This window comes from Corvus kubaryi, unplaced genomic scaffold (assembly GCF_017639235.1).
Source record: "Corvus kubaryi isolate FWS band 111438036 unplaced genomic scaffold, C.kubaryi_AGA036_p1.0 split1-131, whole genome shotgun sequence".
Classification (NCBI taxonomy): Eukaryota; Metazoa; Chordata; class Aves; order Passeriformes; family Corvidae; genus Corvus; species Corvus kubaryi.
Window position 1 is genome coordinate 13318259 of NW_024582073.1, and position 19352 is coordinate 13337610.

The 19352-nt window shown below is 38.1% G+C and overlaps 1 protein-coding gene across 2 annotated transcripts in view; it reads right to left on the bottom strand.

The window, feature by feature from the left end:
- The window catches only part of STIM2 (stromal interaction molecule 2), a 71620-nt gene that overhangs the window by 16515 nt on the left and 35753 nt on the right, over positions 1-19352 (bottom strand). For both annotated transcript variants that reach the window (XM_042053596.1, XM_042053597.1), the window contains exons 2-4: positions 18714-18844; positions 7884-7998; positions 620-731 (exon numbers count right to left, since the gene is read on the bottom strand). In XM_042053596.1, coding sequence (XP_041909530.1) covers positions 620-731; positions 7884-7998; positions 18714-18844 — 358 coding nt within the window. The remainder of the gene's footprint in view (positions 1-619; positions 732-7883; positions 7999-18713; positions 18845-19352) is intronic.

The following is a 19352-nucleotide window of genomic DNA, read 5'->3' on the forward strand; positions in this document are numbered from 1 at the left end:
ATTCCATAAATACATTCAAAATCAGTCTATGCAAAAACACAAGACATCAGTAGCATTTTCCACAGTTATATAGATTACAGCTGTGCAATTAAGAGTGAGAAATACAACAGTAACGCTATATAAATGCATATCGGCATGTGACAAAAGAAAAAAACAAAACCATTTACCCATTCTTTTCTTTCTGGAAAAAATAATGAAATAAATCCATGTAGCATAGTTAAATGCGTATTTACAGACTCATGACACCAACTCCTAAATACACACAGCACTCAGGTGTGGTATTTATGCACCAGGAAAGGTATTCTACAGTTACATTGTTATATATACCCATACAATAGACTGGAAGATGTTCAAAAGGAAGTTTGCTACCACACAGAATTAAGTGACCTTTGGTAAGAGCTTCCACAGAAAGAAACAAAACTTTTATGAAAGTTATATTTTGAAATATTCTGGCAGAAAAAAAATGCAGCCACCTCTTCAAAACCACCAGGACACTTCTCTTTTCTTGCATTTGACCATATCATGTTAGACTTTAGGTTCACATAGCTGTCTCTACCATACAGACTAATGCAGCAATCTATGGGGAATTATTTGAAACTAATCCAGAAGATACATTCACCTGGGAAGTGTTGTTCCATTGACATTGCTGTCTCTAAAATTCTTTTCATATTGAGGCAATTCAACAAATTCTGACAGCCACTGAAGAGTGTCCTCTTGAGTCCAGTTATGAACTGAAAGAAAAATTCAACGACCTTAAGTTTTCTTTACAAATCAACAGCTTAGAAGACAAGCAGTAGAAAAGCAGGTTACAATAACCAAGAGAGTTTAGCCAAATATAATTCCAGAAAAATTAGTATTACCAAGGTGTTTCTGGCATTTTGCCTTTTTCATTACATGCTCCCCTGTGAAAGCTTAGGCAAACTATACACAAACAAGCATGGAACCAATAGAAGTATTTCTTTATTAAAACTTTCACAGAACAATTTAGTCTTTTGCTTTAGTTCAAATCAGGACAGCATCTTGTGACTTTCATCTACTTAAACAGATTCCAGCCTCAACTCCTTTGTTCTTGCTACCCTTGCAGAACTAAACACACATCAGCTGGTGCTGTAACCATTTGAGGCAATGTACCAAGATCTTTCCCAGGATGATGCCTTAAAACTTGTTTTGACAAGAATTTTCTTAGAGGCTTATACCTACTAACCACAAAATGGGAGCCAACAAGAGAAGGAGAGAGGAGACTGAAAGAAAACACCAAAAGACAGAAAAAATTTAACAGGAAAACTATTAAATATCTCTCAAACACACCCAAGAAAAGTGGAATTATATGCAAAAATATTTCGAGACTACGAAAAATTACTTAATATGTAGAGAATAATTAACAATTTTCCTTAATAATAGCAACACTACATAAACATTCATAGCTACAGATGTGGTAAGAAAATGCTACCCACAGATACTGGGAAAAAAAAAAAAATCACATTTCTGGCCCTTACAGACCAGCTGCTACAGTTTACAGCAGGGAAATTGTTCACTGCATTTATGAGTCTGCAAAAGTCTGTCTGTATATGAAAGAAACAGGGACAGTCTCCTTCTGGTCAGACATGTATTCACATAAAAAACTTTTTTTTTTTTTTTTTTTAACATTTCTCTATCTAGAACTACTTGCATGTGACAGTGCTGGGCAGAGATTTCTGCAGAAACCTTATCACTAGGACACATTCTCAGTGGTAAATTTTAACAATAATCCTTTAGAAAGCGCTGCTGAAAGCTTGACAGGTAAAGCTGCAGGCAATGGAAATTTTTATGAGTTCAAATTCATATTTCAGTTCACACTGTAACTGAAATAAGGACTTCTACGTCTCTTGTCTACACTAGCACAGCTGAAAAATAAGTTTAAACATTTCAGATTATTATCACTTCATATAGGCAGAGACAGAACACATTCCACAGACTCACTTGCAGCTTCAAGAAACAAACTCCCAGTACAAACCTCTCTTTATCTAACCATATGAATGCCTACAGAACCTTCCCAGTATGCTGTCCCATTTCTTTCTCTCCTTGTGAGCCGCAGTCAGGTATTGATTTGAAACAGACTTGGTTTTGTCATATTACTCTAAGATTTTATGCAAAATATCTGGGCTCTATTTATAAACAGATAGGTTTCCCATTGCAAAGATTCTTAACTGTTTTGTGAATAATAAGCAATCAGATTTACAAATTATTCAAAGTCATGTGACTGGTCATTACAAGTCTCAAGAGTGGTAAAATCATCCAGAAAAATATCACCTTAACTGCATTCTAGAAATATGTTCATAGACTGATTCAAAGTAAAAGTGTTGCTTTGATGTGACATGTGAAAAAACCACCTAAAATAGCCACTACACCCTACAGACTATCACTGACAGTACAGAACACTCAATTTCAGAAGCCACACAATTCACTGAGTTATAAGTTGCACAGGAAGGGTTAAAAATACCATTGAGACTTTTCACTTCTACTGCTGGAAGAATTTTCTAGACACTGTCAAATTTTACATAAATTTATAGGTTTTTATAATCCAGTAGTAATTTTAAACATACTATCCTGAAAGAAATGAGGTACACATTTAAGTGGTTTACCATAGAGCAAATCATATCTGTTGTACTGCTTAGACTGGTGCAATGTTTTCTTCATAGACTATAAAGGAAATTTTCCCAAACAAATCAGTTATATTCTGGAAAAAACAGTTCATTATTCATTATCTATCACTGTATCAGATACCTCCATTAGAAACTGCAAAAAGAAGCAACCAAAGTCTATCCTAAACTAGAACTGAAACTCATACTTTCTGTACTCTTATACTGTTACCCGTTTATGAAAAAATAATATCAATTACTTCTTTATTTATATTGTATCCCTTTAACTGACCACTCAATCATTTAAGCTACCAATACATACTGTCATCTCTTATTATGGGATGTCAAGATCTGAACCTCTGCTCATGTACATATTTCACAAGAAATTTAGATTTATTATGTAAACTAATTCTTCGTTCACAGTAGTCCAGTGCCAGTGCCCGCAAATCCCAAAGTTTTCCAGGTGGACTCAGACTCTAAACTACACTGTTCTTCCTTTCCTATTCTATCAATCAGTGAAAACATTCAGACTGTTTCTTTTCGTTGATATCTTCCATATGTCATATGTTGGTGAGGAGTATTACTTGACTTGTCTCCAATAAGACTTTATGACATACATACATGTTTGTTCTCCAACAGCATAAAGTACTGGAAAGCAAACTGGCCTTTCTCCACAAGAAGCACTTACAGTCCACTGAAACATGACACGAGGCAAGCATGAGATACACCAGGCGTACTGGAGGGCAAGCAGTCCAGCTGAAATTCATCTTGATCAACACTGCCAATTAGAATGTGCCAACTCCCACTAATTAGCTGAGGTTGTAATTTTCCCTTAGCTTAATCACCAAAAAAGAAAGCAGTACTTCAGACAGCAGAGCAGCAAGTCACAATTACTGTAAGTTAAATGCATATAGCATTACAGAGTAATTATAACATCCTTCTTTCTCACACCTCTTTTCACAAAGAGTTACCTTCAGAGAGAGGATGTCAGCAACATGCTTTGGGAAGGCAGGTATAGAAGGCACAGTGTTTACACCCCAGAGCAGCACTCAGTCTCTAGACCTCCATCAGCTATTCTACTTCAGACCACAAGTTAGAGTTCTAGGGGGATTTTACTACTTCTTTTGGGGGTTTCTTTCAGAAGGTGAAGATAGGAAAAGTAGCTTTATACTGGCCCTGTATGAAAGTTTCTCATTGTTAACCCACACTAATGGCTGATTAGAAGATCAGGCTATTTATCAGTTTTTCATGTTAAATTTATCATGTAGCATGGTGCTTCAGGGCAGGGAGGCATGAAGTAAAATAACATTACAGTGTCAGCCTCAGCATTCTTAAGGGCCTCCTACTCCTTCCAGAAATCAAATTACATTTGGTAAGAGTATTTCATGGCAAGGAGTGAAAAATAGCCATATATTAGGCCTAAAGTTGAGAACAGGCTGGCCAGGCACACAAGACTGTTCCGCATCAAGCACACAAAAGGATTCAAAACTTAGTTTTTAGGACCTTCAGCAGTAACATCAGCAGTATGGAGCATTATGTAACTCATCCTTAGCCAAGCCCTGGCTTGCATGCATTTCCAACCTCCAGATATTTAAAACCTGAGACAGCAAATGATTAGAGTGCAATGCAACCACAACATGTTTGTGGTATGCAGTTTAGTCCCAGTTGCTGCAAGAACACTTGTGCAGCAGTACATCAGAATACAACAGGTGATCACACATGCAAATATAGAGCCATTTTTGTATCTTTTTACCCTAATAAATAATGTATCAGACCTTAGTTCACATTCTCTTTTCCAGAGAAGGAAAGAGAATTAAAGGGGGGGGGGGGAAAGGGAACACAAGGAAAATACAAGGCAAGGAAAAGGTTTTTTTCTATTATAGGGTAGTCTATAGGAGATACTATACATTAAAGCTCAAATATGCCATAAGGGTAAAAAAAAAGCTACTTTTTTTTTTTTAAAGGCAGTTTGTAACAACTAGGTTTCGGTAGGATTCAAATTAGTCTGACAACAGCCAAGCATTCATGAACTCCAGGTTTGACCACAACAGTTTTTACTTTGCTACAAAATCAAGTCTCAAGGGGCAGTGCTACATTACTAAGAATGCAGCATCCAACCCTACTGAGTGAGACAGATCAGAGAACTACCCAGCTGAAGGCCCTGATCTTACAGCCCCCTTACTACTGAGTCTAAATACCTACACCCTTCTCTTCAGACAGCAAATTCACATGACCATAGCCCATTACAGGGGCAAAAAGAGAAGGCAGGTGCCTTTGAGCGGGAGAATTTTCAAAGATAATTGTACAAAGACTGGTATTCAGACATCAAACCAAGTGTTCATCTGTCCCCTCTTCCACACTCAAAACTACTATCTCCTCAAGGACCTTGTAGAAAAAATACTGAAGATGCTCCTTTGATATTAACCTAACAGTAGCTACTAAGTTTGTTACTTTTGACTAGCTGAAAGAGTCTGTAGTACATGTATGAATACTGCTTAGTTAGAAGAGGAGATGGTCAAGGAATAGCATACAACAAGCATATACTGGCATTTACATTTAAAGAACAGTAACACACAGTAACAGAAGTCAGAAGACTTTCAGAGAGCAGTGTCTTCTACATTTTAAACAGCTATGCTATTTCCTAGTCACTCCTCTAAATAGAGCACTCTCTGTAGAATTAGATTATGAGATTAAAAAAATTCAAAGGTGACAAAAAGCATATTCTAACTAACCGAAATTACATTATAGTCGTTTTGTACCAAAGGAATAATTTAAACTGAATGGCAACATAGCAACAACACGCTAGATGCTGATTCAAGCTATGCTATGACTCCTTTCACGCAGGTATAGTAACAGCCTTGAACTTCCTTTAATTTGCACCAGCCTAGACTATGCCTTAAGGATTCTGCACCAGGCAGGGACACCAAAAGCCTGCCCAGTGCCAGAAATACTAAAAAGCAATATTCTCAAGCCCCTTCTTTTATTAGACAATTTTTAGAGCTTTGAATGCAGTCAATCCTCAGTGTTACATTCAGTGTATAAAATCCTTCTCAATCAATTATATAAAAGCAACCTCTATTTTCCTTAATCCTAAATGGAAATATCAAACAGCAATGGCATGTTTTCTCTTTCTTCTCTCAAATCTTATCTGTCTTGCACCACAATATGTTAAACAGAGAACACCTTTAAGCTATTCGACAAATATTTAAGAAAAACATTCACATAAATCAAGCTTTATGCCAAAGAATGGGCAAATTCTACTCAGCATAAACTACACAGAAGTAGATCCAGAAGATGTTTCTGTGTATACTGTCAAGAGCACTAGAGTTTGTAATTCTCACACAGATACCTCAACAGATTGCTTAAAGGTCTCAAATTACCAATACTGTCATTTAGAGTACCTTCCATCCTCTTGTTTAATGTTCTCAAATTGCTATAAACTAGTGGCACATAAGAAACAAATAAATCAAAATTCCTAAAACATATAGGAAGGGATGGTAACATTTTCCATGTTACCTAAAATCAAATTAAAGTAGTTCATTTTCTGAGGGGCGCCATGCTTTCTAACAGTCACCAGACCACTGTTAACACTGCTGGGGAGTCTCATTCTCAAGGTCTCCCTGTGGTGCAACTTTAGTTCTCTCAGCAGGATGCACAAGTAAAGCCACTATAAGAACACACAGTGAGATGAGACATTTCGTCTCAAAGTCTTTTGAGTCTTACTCACCCTACTCACTACATTCAAGAAAACTGGAATAAAGATATACACAACAGACAAACTATACTTCTAGTATCACTATAGCCTAAATTTTTGAAGAGTTACTCATGACTTAGACCAACAATTACGAGACAATTTTTTCTGATAATTTAGTTGCAATACTTTCAGGGAACAAGATCTTAAGTGAATAACTATTTAAAGAATATTTGAAGAGATGAGGCTAAAAATTGCTGATTAAAACAGATATTTACTACATACCAAACACTTCATGCATTCCATGAGAATGCCCTTAAGTGACTTCCTACATTAGCAGAATGAACCAATGGCATGTTCCTGGTTTCATTCCTCTCTTGTTCCTACTTTCAATTGTTTGACCCATACCAAGTTTTAGATCTCTCTATGGTTGCCATTAGAACATGTCATGGTTTAGGAATGGTATTTTCAAATTTAGTGCTCCTTCTAAAAACATGTGTGCCATTTCCCCTCCCGCTCCAACTGGAGGCACAAAGGGCAAAGATCACAGGTTGAGATAGGAACGATTTACTGGAAACAGCAATGAGGTAAGGAAACGAACAATAACAGCAACAATACAGTAACAAAAGGTATAAGAAAAATTAAACTACTCATATGGAAAGCCCCTGACAATAAACAAATACCAGACCCGTATGTTGCCCATGTCTCTTGACCAGAATGAACCTCTTCTCCCCAGAAGAGAGAGAGAGACTCCCTTTCCTGGGGTCCCAGCCATGATGTGAGGTGGCATAGAATAACACTCGGGCCTTAGCTATGCTCCCTCCTGGCTACTGCTAAAAATTAATCCTGTCCTGGCTGGAACCAGGACAACACCTTTGGAAGGAGAGTTGGGGTGGGGAACTTAAGTATTTTTCTCCTAACAATTCTAACATTGCAGATCTCTTTTTTAATCACTGTATCCTGGGACATATTTGGCAGTGAACACTGTACTGTTGATTAAATACTCCTTTGATACTTGGAATAGTTGGCTCAACTTACTTATTTCATTTAAATCAGGGTGAGGGAGGGCTGGTGGTGTTGGCTTATCAGTACCTTTTACTGTATCCCAAGTTTAAGAAGATTTTCAAAAATGCTTTGGACTAAGAATTCTAGATCTTTGTAGCTCAAATAAAATTTAAATCAAAGAGCATTGAATTTTCCACTTAATACAACATAAAGATATTTTAAAATAGCTTGAGAGAAACCCTCAGGGTTTATTAAATTAAAAACATGCTAATCTGGAACTCAGCACTTGCACCAGTCACCTTGATAAACTAGAACCTCATACAGATGAGCACATAAGATATCTTAATTTACTCGCAATATACCAAACACATGAGGAGGAAATTATCTCTAGCTGGACTAAATGAGTTTTTAGTCAGGTTTATTTGTGTCTATAAATAACAGTGTTGAAACAGATTCATGAAGATGCTTCAAGAGGTCCTTCATTCACTACTCTATACTTGGTGGAAAAATTGTTGAATTATATCTATGTTAATAACCACCATCATTTTTAGCTATACTTCTTTACCTACCTTCAGATGTCTTCCAGCGTTTCCACAGATCCTCAATGGTGATATGTTTGTCTTCTCGGTGCAGGTGACTATGTTTATTAGAGGCATCCTTGTATTGCATATCTTCCCTTAGAAACTGAAGAAAAGGGAAAAAAACATCATCTTAAATGCCGAAATGACAATTTCTGAAGAGAAACTACACAGAAATCAGATAGAGTCTTTGCTATTGCTTCCCCATGCAAGCAGCAGAGAATTGATTGAGTTTTCTCCATCAAAGACTCAGAAGGCAAGTTAAACACTCTTACAAGATTTGTTTTTCACAATTATTAAATCCTAGAAAAACTGATGATGCAGTTTCTAGTATACTAAGTTTAACATTATTAGGATGCCTTAGATTTAGTGATTACAGGAATGCACCACACATTCATACCGCATATTTCTCTATTCTGATGACATTTAACCAACTTCACCTCCTTGGAAATAAGACCATGTAAGATTTGAAAGTGTGCCAGTCATTTGTGGATGAGTAATGCCTGAATCCTGCTATACCAGTTAAATGCAACTGCCTGAGGGATGAGAGTAAGCTGTTTACTAAGTAGTAGTAAAGTCTTTTGATTAGACAACAAAAATTTGACTTCTATTCATCAAATTGAAAAACAGAAGTCATCTGAGGGCCAATTTTCTGCTTGTTAATCATTCCTCAGTGGTTACGCTCCAAGCACAGAAGCATTACATAAAGCTGCTTCATTTTCAGTAATTAATAGGAAGCCTTTTAGCAAACAGATAAAAAGGAAGATCATGCAATCATGACATACAGAGTGGGTGGTGAGGCACTGGCACAGGTTGTGCGGAGAAGCTGTAAATGCCTCATCCCTGGCAGTGTTCAAGGCCAGGTTGGATGGGGCTCTGAACAGCCTGATCCAGTGGAAGGTGTCCCTGCCTACAACAGGGAAATTGGAACTGGGTGACCTTTAAGGTCCCCCCCAACCCAAACCATTCCATGATTCTATGATAAAATTTTCTGATGGCAGCATTGTATCAGTATTCCACTAGTCACTACAAACAGTTCTCCAAATACATACCCAAGAAAAGCCATGGAACTGTAAAACCCATTCTATTTTTTATTTCATACGGGCCTCAAAAAGTTGGAATACTGGTTAGCAAACCACCTCCCTTTAATAGTGGAAACCTTCCATAAGTATCAGTCCCTGAAAGCATTGTATGAACAGTCTCTGTGGGTGAAGACTTTAGTATTAGTATCAGAAAACTAGTAGCTGGTACTAACAGTACCAGAAAACTAAGTAATCTTCCACAGTAGATAGTTTGCTTTCTTCTGTTCCTGAAGGATAAAGCTGCTCAAACAAAACCAGCTACAAACAGCCATGAGAACTAAGTCAAAAAAGTCTTTTATATGGCTGATTATATGTCATCACCACTTCAAGGGAGGTGAGGAAGAAAGCCAAGCTAGTGATGCACTGCGGAAGAGCTCAATTCTTAAAATTCAGTCCAGGTAATAATTTAAGTGCAGAGCATTCTGCAAAGGCTCCATTTCTAACAAAAGCTCAATTTCTAACAAATCTAGAGATTATACTATTCAGAAACTGCCGGAGATACTGAAAAGTAGCCAGCATTAAACAGTATTATTAACTCTTAATAAAAAGAGACAGAATACAATAGGAGAAACATGCAAGCAAAAGCTAACATTTACCAATTCTCCCTAACTAAAATCTTTTTACTAGAATGTAAGGGAATCTCAAACTATGTGAATGGATTCAAGTTTCTCCTCTAATTGGTGGACTTGGGATAAAATACTAGCTGCCTTCCTTAAACGAACCCAGAGCCATAGTGTCCAAATACTGATTGGATGCAAATCCTCTCTTATTTATCTATTACTTCAAAACTTTTTCTGATTGTCAGACATTAGCTTTGTAAAGCTTTTTGATTCCTAAAATAGCTCCATTTAGCCCATACAAACTGCATAAGCATTTTTAACTCCTCTTGCCCATGTATATAAGAATGACATAAATTGAGATATATATATAAATATATATATATATGCACACACATGCATATACATGAAAAATACATGAGAAACTTATGAAATATATGAGAACTGAAAATAGCAGCCTGTTGGGGCAAAAGCAGTTACAGAACTTCTGAAAAACCATGGATCAGCAGCAGTAAAAAGGTTTAATAAACACAGGACTGTATCCTGTAACTGTATGCAAATGCAAAAATATCTGTTGCATATTCCATCACCCAAGTGGGAACTATGAATACTTCCCATATTGGCAATACTACCATGAAGCTGGCAAATTCTACAACTGTCACACAACATGCAATGAAAGATGGATTATCTTACTCATTCCCACTCCATGTTTATAAAGTCGACACTGAACAGCGGTAACTAAACAACAAGAAAAACAAAATAATTTTCTTATCCACTAATGTCTCTAAGCCTTTCCAGATTATAGCCCAGTCTTACAGATGGAACAGCAGGAAAGAACTGATGTTTTCTCACCTTACCTTTTCCCTCCAGACTGCAAGTATCTACTATCAACTGACACCCCCAGTGTATCTTTCGGGAACTTGCAAAAAGCTCACTAAAAGTACAGCAAAAACATGTATTATATGTCCCCCTCTGTAAAGATTATCTCTTTTCACATGGGGGTTAAGGTAAATGCTAGCACTCACTCTTCAACTTTCTAGTGACTGATGATGCACTGCCCTTGGAGAATCCTAATGTTGGGCATGGACATTTTTTTTTCAAAACAAGTGTTGCAGGGCGATCAAGTTTCTGAAGAGGGACAGAATATGTTGTATATAGAGGCTTGAGCCAATTTTGCATCTTCTAAGCTAAAGGTCAGGCCACTTTTGTTTGTACAAACTTGCTACCTTTACTGATAGTTGTCAGTAAAGGCTGTAAAATACCGAAAGATGAAACTTCTGCTGAGTTTCAAGTGCTGTCAAGGAAAATCTGAAGTGCTGTTAACAATACTACTCACATGGTTAGAAGTAAAGAAAGAAGGAAGACGCCAACTGATAAACAAAAAGCTTCAACGGGTTACACCTGTCCCCAGACTCAGCACGACCAGGACCCGCAGGAAAGCATCCCGATTTAACACCGGGACGCAGCGCGGGTTCCTCGGCACACGCATCAGCAGCTCCTCCTGCAGTTCCGGCGCGCCGCCCGCAGAGGGCGCAGGGGGCCCAACAGCGGCACGGGAAGCGCGGATCCAAGTCCGCACACGAGATTTCCCGGGAGAAAGGCTAAGAGTGCACCCGGTGTATACCGAGACACCGATTCGAATATTTGACTACGTGCCTTTTTGAAAAGCGAGTGGCAACACATAAACTGGAAAGCAGCCTGCAGTTAGTAGCCAGTACAGTTACTCCTCTGGGGCAGAGGTAGTAGATCTATGAGAACTTCTTCCAAGTGAAAAACCCCTCTTCTGTTCTGAACTACCCATATTGCTCCCAGGTCCTGTGAAAATAACCACGATGACTTCCTCAGAGAGGTTCTCCAACACCGCAAGGCCACAACACTAAAGTTACAGTGCACACAGCTGGAAAGAGGTCATCGTGTTTCAAGGAATAAGCGCATTCACCAATGAAGAGGACATAACAATATCGAACATCTTTCTTTTTGTTTCAAAAGTGGTCTAATATGGAAGTGCTTCTTTAAGAAAAAGAACTGAGACCTAAATTGAAGAAAGACAGAAAAACAGAACGACTCTAGTTAAAAAGAGGATTTTTCTGTTCCTTGTCATGGCAGCTAATCTCTCTTCTGTTGCCCTGGTCATTAAGTATACAAAGAAAAGGTTACAAAAATAACTCTAAATGGGAGGTTAAAAGAATAAGCTCTAAGAAAAATACATCTAAGGATTATCTTAGCCAACATAATTACTCAGGAAGGAGAAGTTCTTTTAAGACTACAAAGCTGAAACCAAGAAAGCAGAAGATACGTTACCTAAAAATCTGCATGAAACAAAAATAACCATTTGTCAAAGTAATTACTTCAAAAACAAGTAGAGAATAAAAAAACAACCACACCTAGACATTGAAACTACAGTTTTGATCCCAAGAGTCCTATAATATCTGCACCTCTACAAAGATTAACATCCCAAAGTCCAAGGTTCAGCAGTGCAATAACTCCAAAGGAAACCTTCTCCTGCCTGGAGGGGACAGGACTTGGGGAGCCCTGGAAAAGTCCCAGGATCAGGTACACCCCCACCTTCCTTCCTCTTCAGAAAGGCTTTAGTACTGTAACTTTCACCAAAATCCAGTCAACTAATGACCAAAGACCAACCCGAAGAGAGACTACCAAAATAAATAAATAAATAAATAAACAAAAGACCTCCCCCAAAATCCAATACCGGTTTGATTGGTACTGGAGAGAGAACTTGCAAACTAAACCCAAATACAACAATTTAAAAAGTTAAAACATCAATGCTGCAAGACACGCTTGCAGGGCAAACAAGCAATTGCATACTTTTGAGAATGCTACTGGAAAAGTAAAATTAACCACACTCACTAACTGCAGCAGGAAGCACTCTCATGCTATTTATATTTTGTTCTGGGTGAAGGCTCAAGTTTATGATTTTCAGTTTCATCAACTTAAAATAGACCCTTTAACTGACAAGTTTACTTCAAGAGCAATTAGTAACATCTTCTGGCTAGGTATTATTCTCTCCCTTGAGCATCTATTCCTCAAACAGTGTTATTTCCTTTGGTTTTATTCCTTCAAAGGGAAACCTGCAAAAGTTACAACTTCAGATTTCCTATAACCCTTCAGATAAAGCCAGTCACTATGAGACAGCCTCTTAGTACATTTCCCTGCATCTGTTGCTACAACACTTGTTGCAGCTATTACAATGTCACATGTACTGACTAAATTATGATGGCAAATGTGCTCTTAAAAGGCAACTTACTAGGATTCAGGTATGATTGCCTACCCTACAGAAATGCTATGAAGTAAAATAAGAAAACATATTTAATAATATTATTAACAAAATTAATAACAAAACATGGCTAGAAAACTGTAGGCCAGGAAAGTGTTACCAAGTATATCTTAAGTAACCTACACATTCTATTGAAAAAAGATTACTGCAGCTCAAAACAAAACTGTAGCTATCTGCTGCAAAGTAAACTTTGCAATCTCTTCAAAGTCAAGATAGAATTTCAGTCAAGGGATCATTTCATTGTAGCAGGACTAAATAAAGAGGTGCAGACAGCTACATATTAGCTTAAGTACCTCCAAGGAGGCAAAGTGTGAGGTAGGTCTAGTCCAAACCACGTTGGAACAGGTTTCTATGCAACTGTACCCATGATAACACATGCATTTCTCTACAGGGCTTCTTTGCACAGGCACAGATGTGAACTAACACCATCAATGTTTTCACACAAGACCTGGCTCCTCATCCTGCTCTGAAAAAACAAACTGACTAGACATATTCAGAGTTGCTTACAAAACTTCAGGAGGCTAAAACACATTCTGCCTGGGGACAAATATATTAGCAGTTGAGTGCAAAAAAAAAAAAAAATTATAAAAGACCCCTATTAAGAGAGCCACAACAAATTAAGGAATTCAAAGTAATCCAATAGCTTTGGGGGGAAATGTTTGCTGCACTGGTTAGGAAGCTCAAAATCCTTGTTTGAAAGATTGATGTTTGTAAGAGAATGTCTTGCACAGTGAGATGTAAAGCACACTCAGGAGCCATCCCAATGTCATGACAAAATAGTTATAATGTCTTCAGTTTCTGAACCACTGCAGCACATATTTTTCCACATGCAGAATTTTGTCTAAACAGCTGTCATCAAAATATTAAGTTGCTTACAGAAATATGAACTCCAGTTTAAGGACTTTTATTACATAAATGACAAGAACAAAAACAAAATACTAGGGGAACTCAAAAGGACATTCAACATCTTGCTGAGAGTATATTTCCAGAGAACAGAATGAACCCTATCCCTGTCAAACTTCCTACAGCCAAAGTGCTATAATACTATGACTATTCCAGATCATGCTAGCTACTATTCCTGCTTTAATTGCTGTATAGAACAAAATCATCTTCCCTGGCTTAGGCCACTTAAGTTAGATTCTGTTTGATTCTTGCCTCCAGACAACATTTTTAAGTCAGGCACTTCGGCATATCATCTTTGAGGTTCCAACTTCTTTGACCATCCTGCCACTGCTAAAAGCTATTCTCTGATGCTTTCAATGCTGCAGTCTCTTATTCTCCTTACTGTACTTTTATGTCTCTCTTCTTTGTTTTTCTTTTTTTCTTTTTTTTTTGTTTGTTTTTTCTGTTGTTGTTGTAGGGGACAGCATGGGGTAGGGCGTTGGTGGTTTTCTATGGGGCTTGCTCAGTTTGGGGTTTTTTAATTAAGTAACAAGTCCAGTTCACTCCCTAAAAAAACTTAAACAAAATATGAAGTGATCTACCCAGAGATTCCATGCAAAACTGTACATTTGTGCCTTTAGCTTGGTGAGACATTAAGTTACTAATAATAATAACAACACAGTAAATTACTAATATTTCAAAAACATCAACTTATTCTAGTACTGCAGAGAGATTCCTTGAGGAAATGACTGGATGTAGGACCTACATATGGAAGTTCTTTATAAACAGGAAAAACCAATGTAAATAGTCAACATGTGATAAGTCTGTTTTATTGCTTGTGTCTCATCATTAAAACAAAACACGTTCCCATGGTGCATCAGATGCTTCCTGAGGCAGATAGCCTCCCACAACATGACTAAAACCTCAGTCAGTAATACTATGTTCTCCCTTTCAGCTACCTGTTTACAGCCGACCTCTTGAAACCAGCTTAAACAATTGCAATCCTTGACATATAAAGAAATAATATCAGCATCTAGGTCTGATAGGAAAATTTGTATTAGCCTGCCCTTATAATAAGCATAGGGGTTTTTTTCCTTCCTTCTTCCTTTTCTCTGCAGTACCATACCAAATAATAAGGAAAAAAAACAACTACTCCATGCTCAGACTAGAGCCCCTCTAACTTCCTTAGAAGACTTCAACAAAACCCCTCATGTTTTGCTGACTATTAAATCCCATAGTAAAAACTTAGATCAGGTTTCTGCACATCAATTTTATCAAGGTCAAATACAAGTTTCTTTCCAGTCCATACAAAGTACATCCAAAGGTCTTTCAGTATCAGACAATTTTTGAGGAAATAAGAAATATCTTAGTTCAAATTTTCTAATATCCTAGAAAAACTCCTTTACCGAACAGTTTTATGTGGGCCTTCATTTTACAGAGGAGAAACGAGCTACAACCTAAATGAGGGCATGAAAACACTAGGAAAAAATAAACCACATGCAGATGAAATGTCTGGAATCACTGTTGGGAGTTAACTGGACTAGCAAATTAAAATAGTTAAAATAAATAGTTCAACATCTTTAGCTCTTTTTACCTTCCTGTCCCAAAATAACTTATTAACAATAATTTCCTTCCTTGGTGTAAATATACCCTTGTAACACCGTTGTAGTGCTGGTTAAACAGCAGAAAGTTATTCTACTTTGTAACATTCTTCCTGCCAAATAAAAAGCTAATGAACATCTGATCAACATACTCAATATGCTGCTCTTCAGGAGGCTTGCAAGTAAAAACCATGCAGCATAAAACAGAAAATCCATTCCCTGCTGTTAAGTAAAATCCCCGTATTTCAGGTAAGCTTTACTTCTAATAAAGTGGGTTTTTTAATTATCAGTCCTCAATCTTAATCAAGATAAGCAGCATTACCCACTGTGACAGAACAAAAAAAAATCTGGTTCTGAAATATAAATAGGACATATTTAGTACATATTCAGACCTACTGTAATCAGGTAACTATGTAACTATGTTGAGTAAATGTAGACCTTTTAAAATTATGGTACAGATCTAGTAAAAGCACTACAAGAAAAACATGGAGGTTACTAGCTGAACTTGCAATTAAACTGTATTTCTCATTAATTTCAGGTTTGCATTTAATGTCTTAGAAGAAAGTACTCCATGCAAATACATATTCATCACTGATTTGCATGGAAATTATATGTAGAAAAGCGCTAATTTGCAGGGAGTGGGTTATTAAATATTTCTTCAATAATTAAAAATGAACTAGCAGAAACAAGGGCTACAATTAAGTCATCTTATTTTATGCACAATGTGTAGTTTGAACATACAGTTTCACTCATCTCTAATTACCCCAGCTGAACAGCATGCCTCATCAACTATTATAATTTCAGCCATTTAAACAGGTTTTTAGAGTAGCTTCTGTTGCTTCCTCTGGCACAGGAAGAAACTTAAGGTCAGATATAAAGACGGTCCACTGGAAACCAGGAAAAATCTTCTGAATACTAATAAAATGTTTCCAATGTAGAAATATTTCAGTATTTTCTTTTAACTTTCTCGACTTCCATGTATAAAAAATGCAGTACAAATCAAGAGAAATAATCAAAGTGCTGGGAAGTTCCTCAGGAAGCTCACACTCCATCACTAATGTTTCAATTTGCAGACTGGACTGTGACTGTCCCAAACATTCTGCAATAACAAAAGTAGCCTATATGCATTATTTTTGAAAACTCCTGGCAGTCAGGTGAAGTCTCTAGTGATTGGGAAAAAGGAAACATCCCTCCTATTGAAAAAGAGAAGAAACGAAGACCTGAGAACCTAGAGACCAGTGAGCCTCACCTCTGTGTTTTGGAAGATCGTGGCACAGATCCTTGTGGAAGCAACGGTAAGGCACATACGATGAGGTGATCTGAGACAATCCAGCATGGCTTTACTAAGGACAAACGGTGTCTGACTGATCTGGTGGCCTTCTATGATGGGAGTGATTGCAGCAGGTGATGAGGGAAGACCAAACAAACGTCATCTACCTAGACCACTGAAAGGCCTTTGACACAGCCCCACATAACATCCTTATCCCCAGATTGGAGAAAGATGGATTAGAAGGGTGGACCATTCGGTGGATAAGGAACTGGCTGAACAGACACAGCCAGACAGCTGTCAATTGTTCTATGTCCAGGTGGAGGCCAGTGATGAGTGGTGCCCATCAGGGCTCTCTCGGGACAGGGGCTCTTTGATACCTTCATCAACAACAGTGAGATCAAGTGCACCCTCAGCAAGTTTGCAGATGACACGAAACTGAACAGCACAGTTGAACTAACAGAAGGAAGGGAGGTTATCCAGAGGGATCTGGACAAACCTAAGAAATGGGCCATGAGAACCTCATGAAGTCCAAGTGCAAGGTGTTGTACCTGCATTGGAGCAATCCAAGACATGAGCACAGACTCAGAGAAGTCACTGAGAGCAGCCCTACCAACAAGGACTTGGGGGTGCTGGTGGATGAAAAGCTGGATATAAGCCAACAGTGTGCGCTCACAGGCCAGCAAGTCAGCGGCACCCTGGGCTACATTCAAAGAGGAGTGGCCAGAGGGTCTACTCTGCTCTTGTGAGATCCCACCTGGAGTGCTGCCTCCAGCTCCTCAGCACAAGAAAGATATTGACCTGTCAGAACAAGTAAAGGCAACCAAGATGATCAGAATACTGGAGCACCTCTCTTATGAAGACAGGCTGAGAGAGCTGGGCTGTTCAGCCTGGAGAACGTTCCAGGAAGATACTATTGCAACCTTCAGTACATATAGGAGGGATATAAAAAAGAGGGGGAGCAACTTTTTACGCAGACAGATAGTGACCGGACAAGGGAGAATGGTTTTAAACTAAAACAGGAGAGATTTAGACTACATGTTAGGAACAAATTCTTTACTCGGAGGGTAGAGAGGCACTGGAACAGGTTGCGCAGAGGCGTTGTGGATGACGCAGTCCCTGGAAGAGTTCAGAGTCAGGTTGGATGGGGCCTGTTGATGCTGTTTGCACATAGGCACACAGAAAAGTAAGTAGCATCACATTAAATTTGAAAATGATAATTCATAACTTATTCAGGGAGAACAATCTTCCCCTAAATGTTACAAAAAAGGATGACAAAACAGGGCTAGATTCTTCTCACATTCATCTACAGTGAGAATGGGTGTCAGAACCACGTGACAATACCCTCATTTTTAGGGGACATCTTCACTCCCCCTGGGTTCTCAAGCGTGTGCCTAACAATGGCCAGAAAGCGAAATAAGCAAGCACAATGAAACTACATAGACATTTCCATTCCTACCCAGTAATTTTGAGAATCCCACTGGTAAAGTTGAGTAAATGCAAGGGTAAGTCCTTTGCCAGGTCCACCAGGAGCCCTCCAACCAAACTCATTCAAGGACAGACACAAAAACTTCAGGCAGGTCTGCATAACCTTCCTTAGGTCGTAGGACTTAATTTACCATTAGTAAGTACGATGTTCTTACTACTTGCCTGTAAATGTAAGCAAAACCAGAAATCTTTCTTCTAGTCTGCTGTCTGTAACAGGTACTGATTTGCACCATGAAGTGCCTGCAACAGATCTAAGGTAAATAGGACAGCCCAGTGATGCCTTAAGCAAGAAAACTTTGAGCAAAGAAACTGTAACATTAAGCAATGGATCACATCAACCTTACTGCAAGCTAAACCTACCACCATTTGCCCACCTCTTACACCAAAAAAAAAGTAAAAAAAAAAAAGTAAAAGTAGCAACTTTTATACATAGTCACACAAAACTTTTCTTCAGGCTAGAACAATGGACAGTAACATCCCATTTCAGACAAATATAGAAATTAGACTTTCCTTCCATATTTGTCTGAGGAAAGGGCTGACTTAAGAAAAACAGCAACAACTACTCAAGCGCAGAAAGATAAAGAGCAGCTAGACAAAACAAAAGGATAAAAAAGACTTCATGTAAGCACAAGTAAAGTTATTTTACTCCTACCTCATCACTTTCATCTACTTCAATACCACCATCTTTGTCATCATCCATTTGCTTATGGATCATGCGGAGAGCTTCTAGGCTGAACCGGTCCTCCTCAGTAAAGCACGGCGGGCTGAGTGAACTGCAGGGATCTGAAGGGGGGAGGACAAAAAAAAAAAAAAAACACCACCAGAAATATTACTTACTGTCACCTCAGAATCTAAAGTTCCCAAGCAAAAGAAAGGGTTTAAATTTCTGTATCGTGTACATGTATTTCACTACATATAATCACCAGGTCACAGATGTCAAATCTAACCATAAAATAGTAATTCTTACCAAAAAAGTGAAAGGCTTGTGTGTGTAAATCAACTCTTTTTTTTATCCAGGAAGGAGTCCCAAAAAATAGATCAGAATAGTTTTTGATTCTTCCAGTTATTTTTGCCATCCCAGTAACTTACTATCTCCACTTTTTCTTTTATCATCAACCTTTAGCTTATGTCATTGCAGTGGCAAATAAAGTCACCGCATTTCACAACCTCCCTTCTGAAAGTCTGGACTAAACAAAGAGCAGTGGAGGAAAAGAAAAAGAATTGTCACGTCATACAATCATAGCCTCATAAACAGATAACAAAGGGATGGCAATCACACTGCAGATCAAAT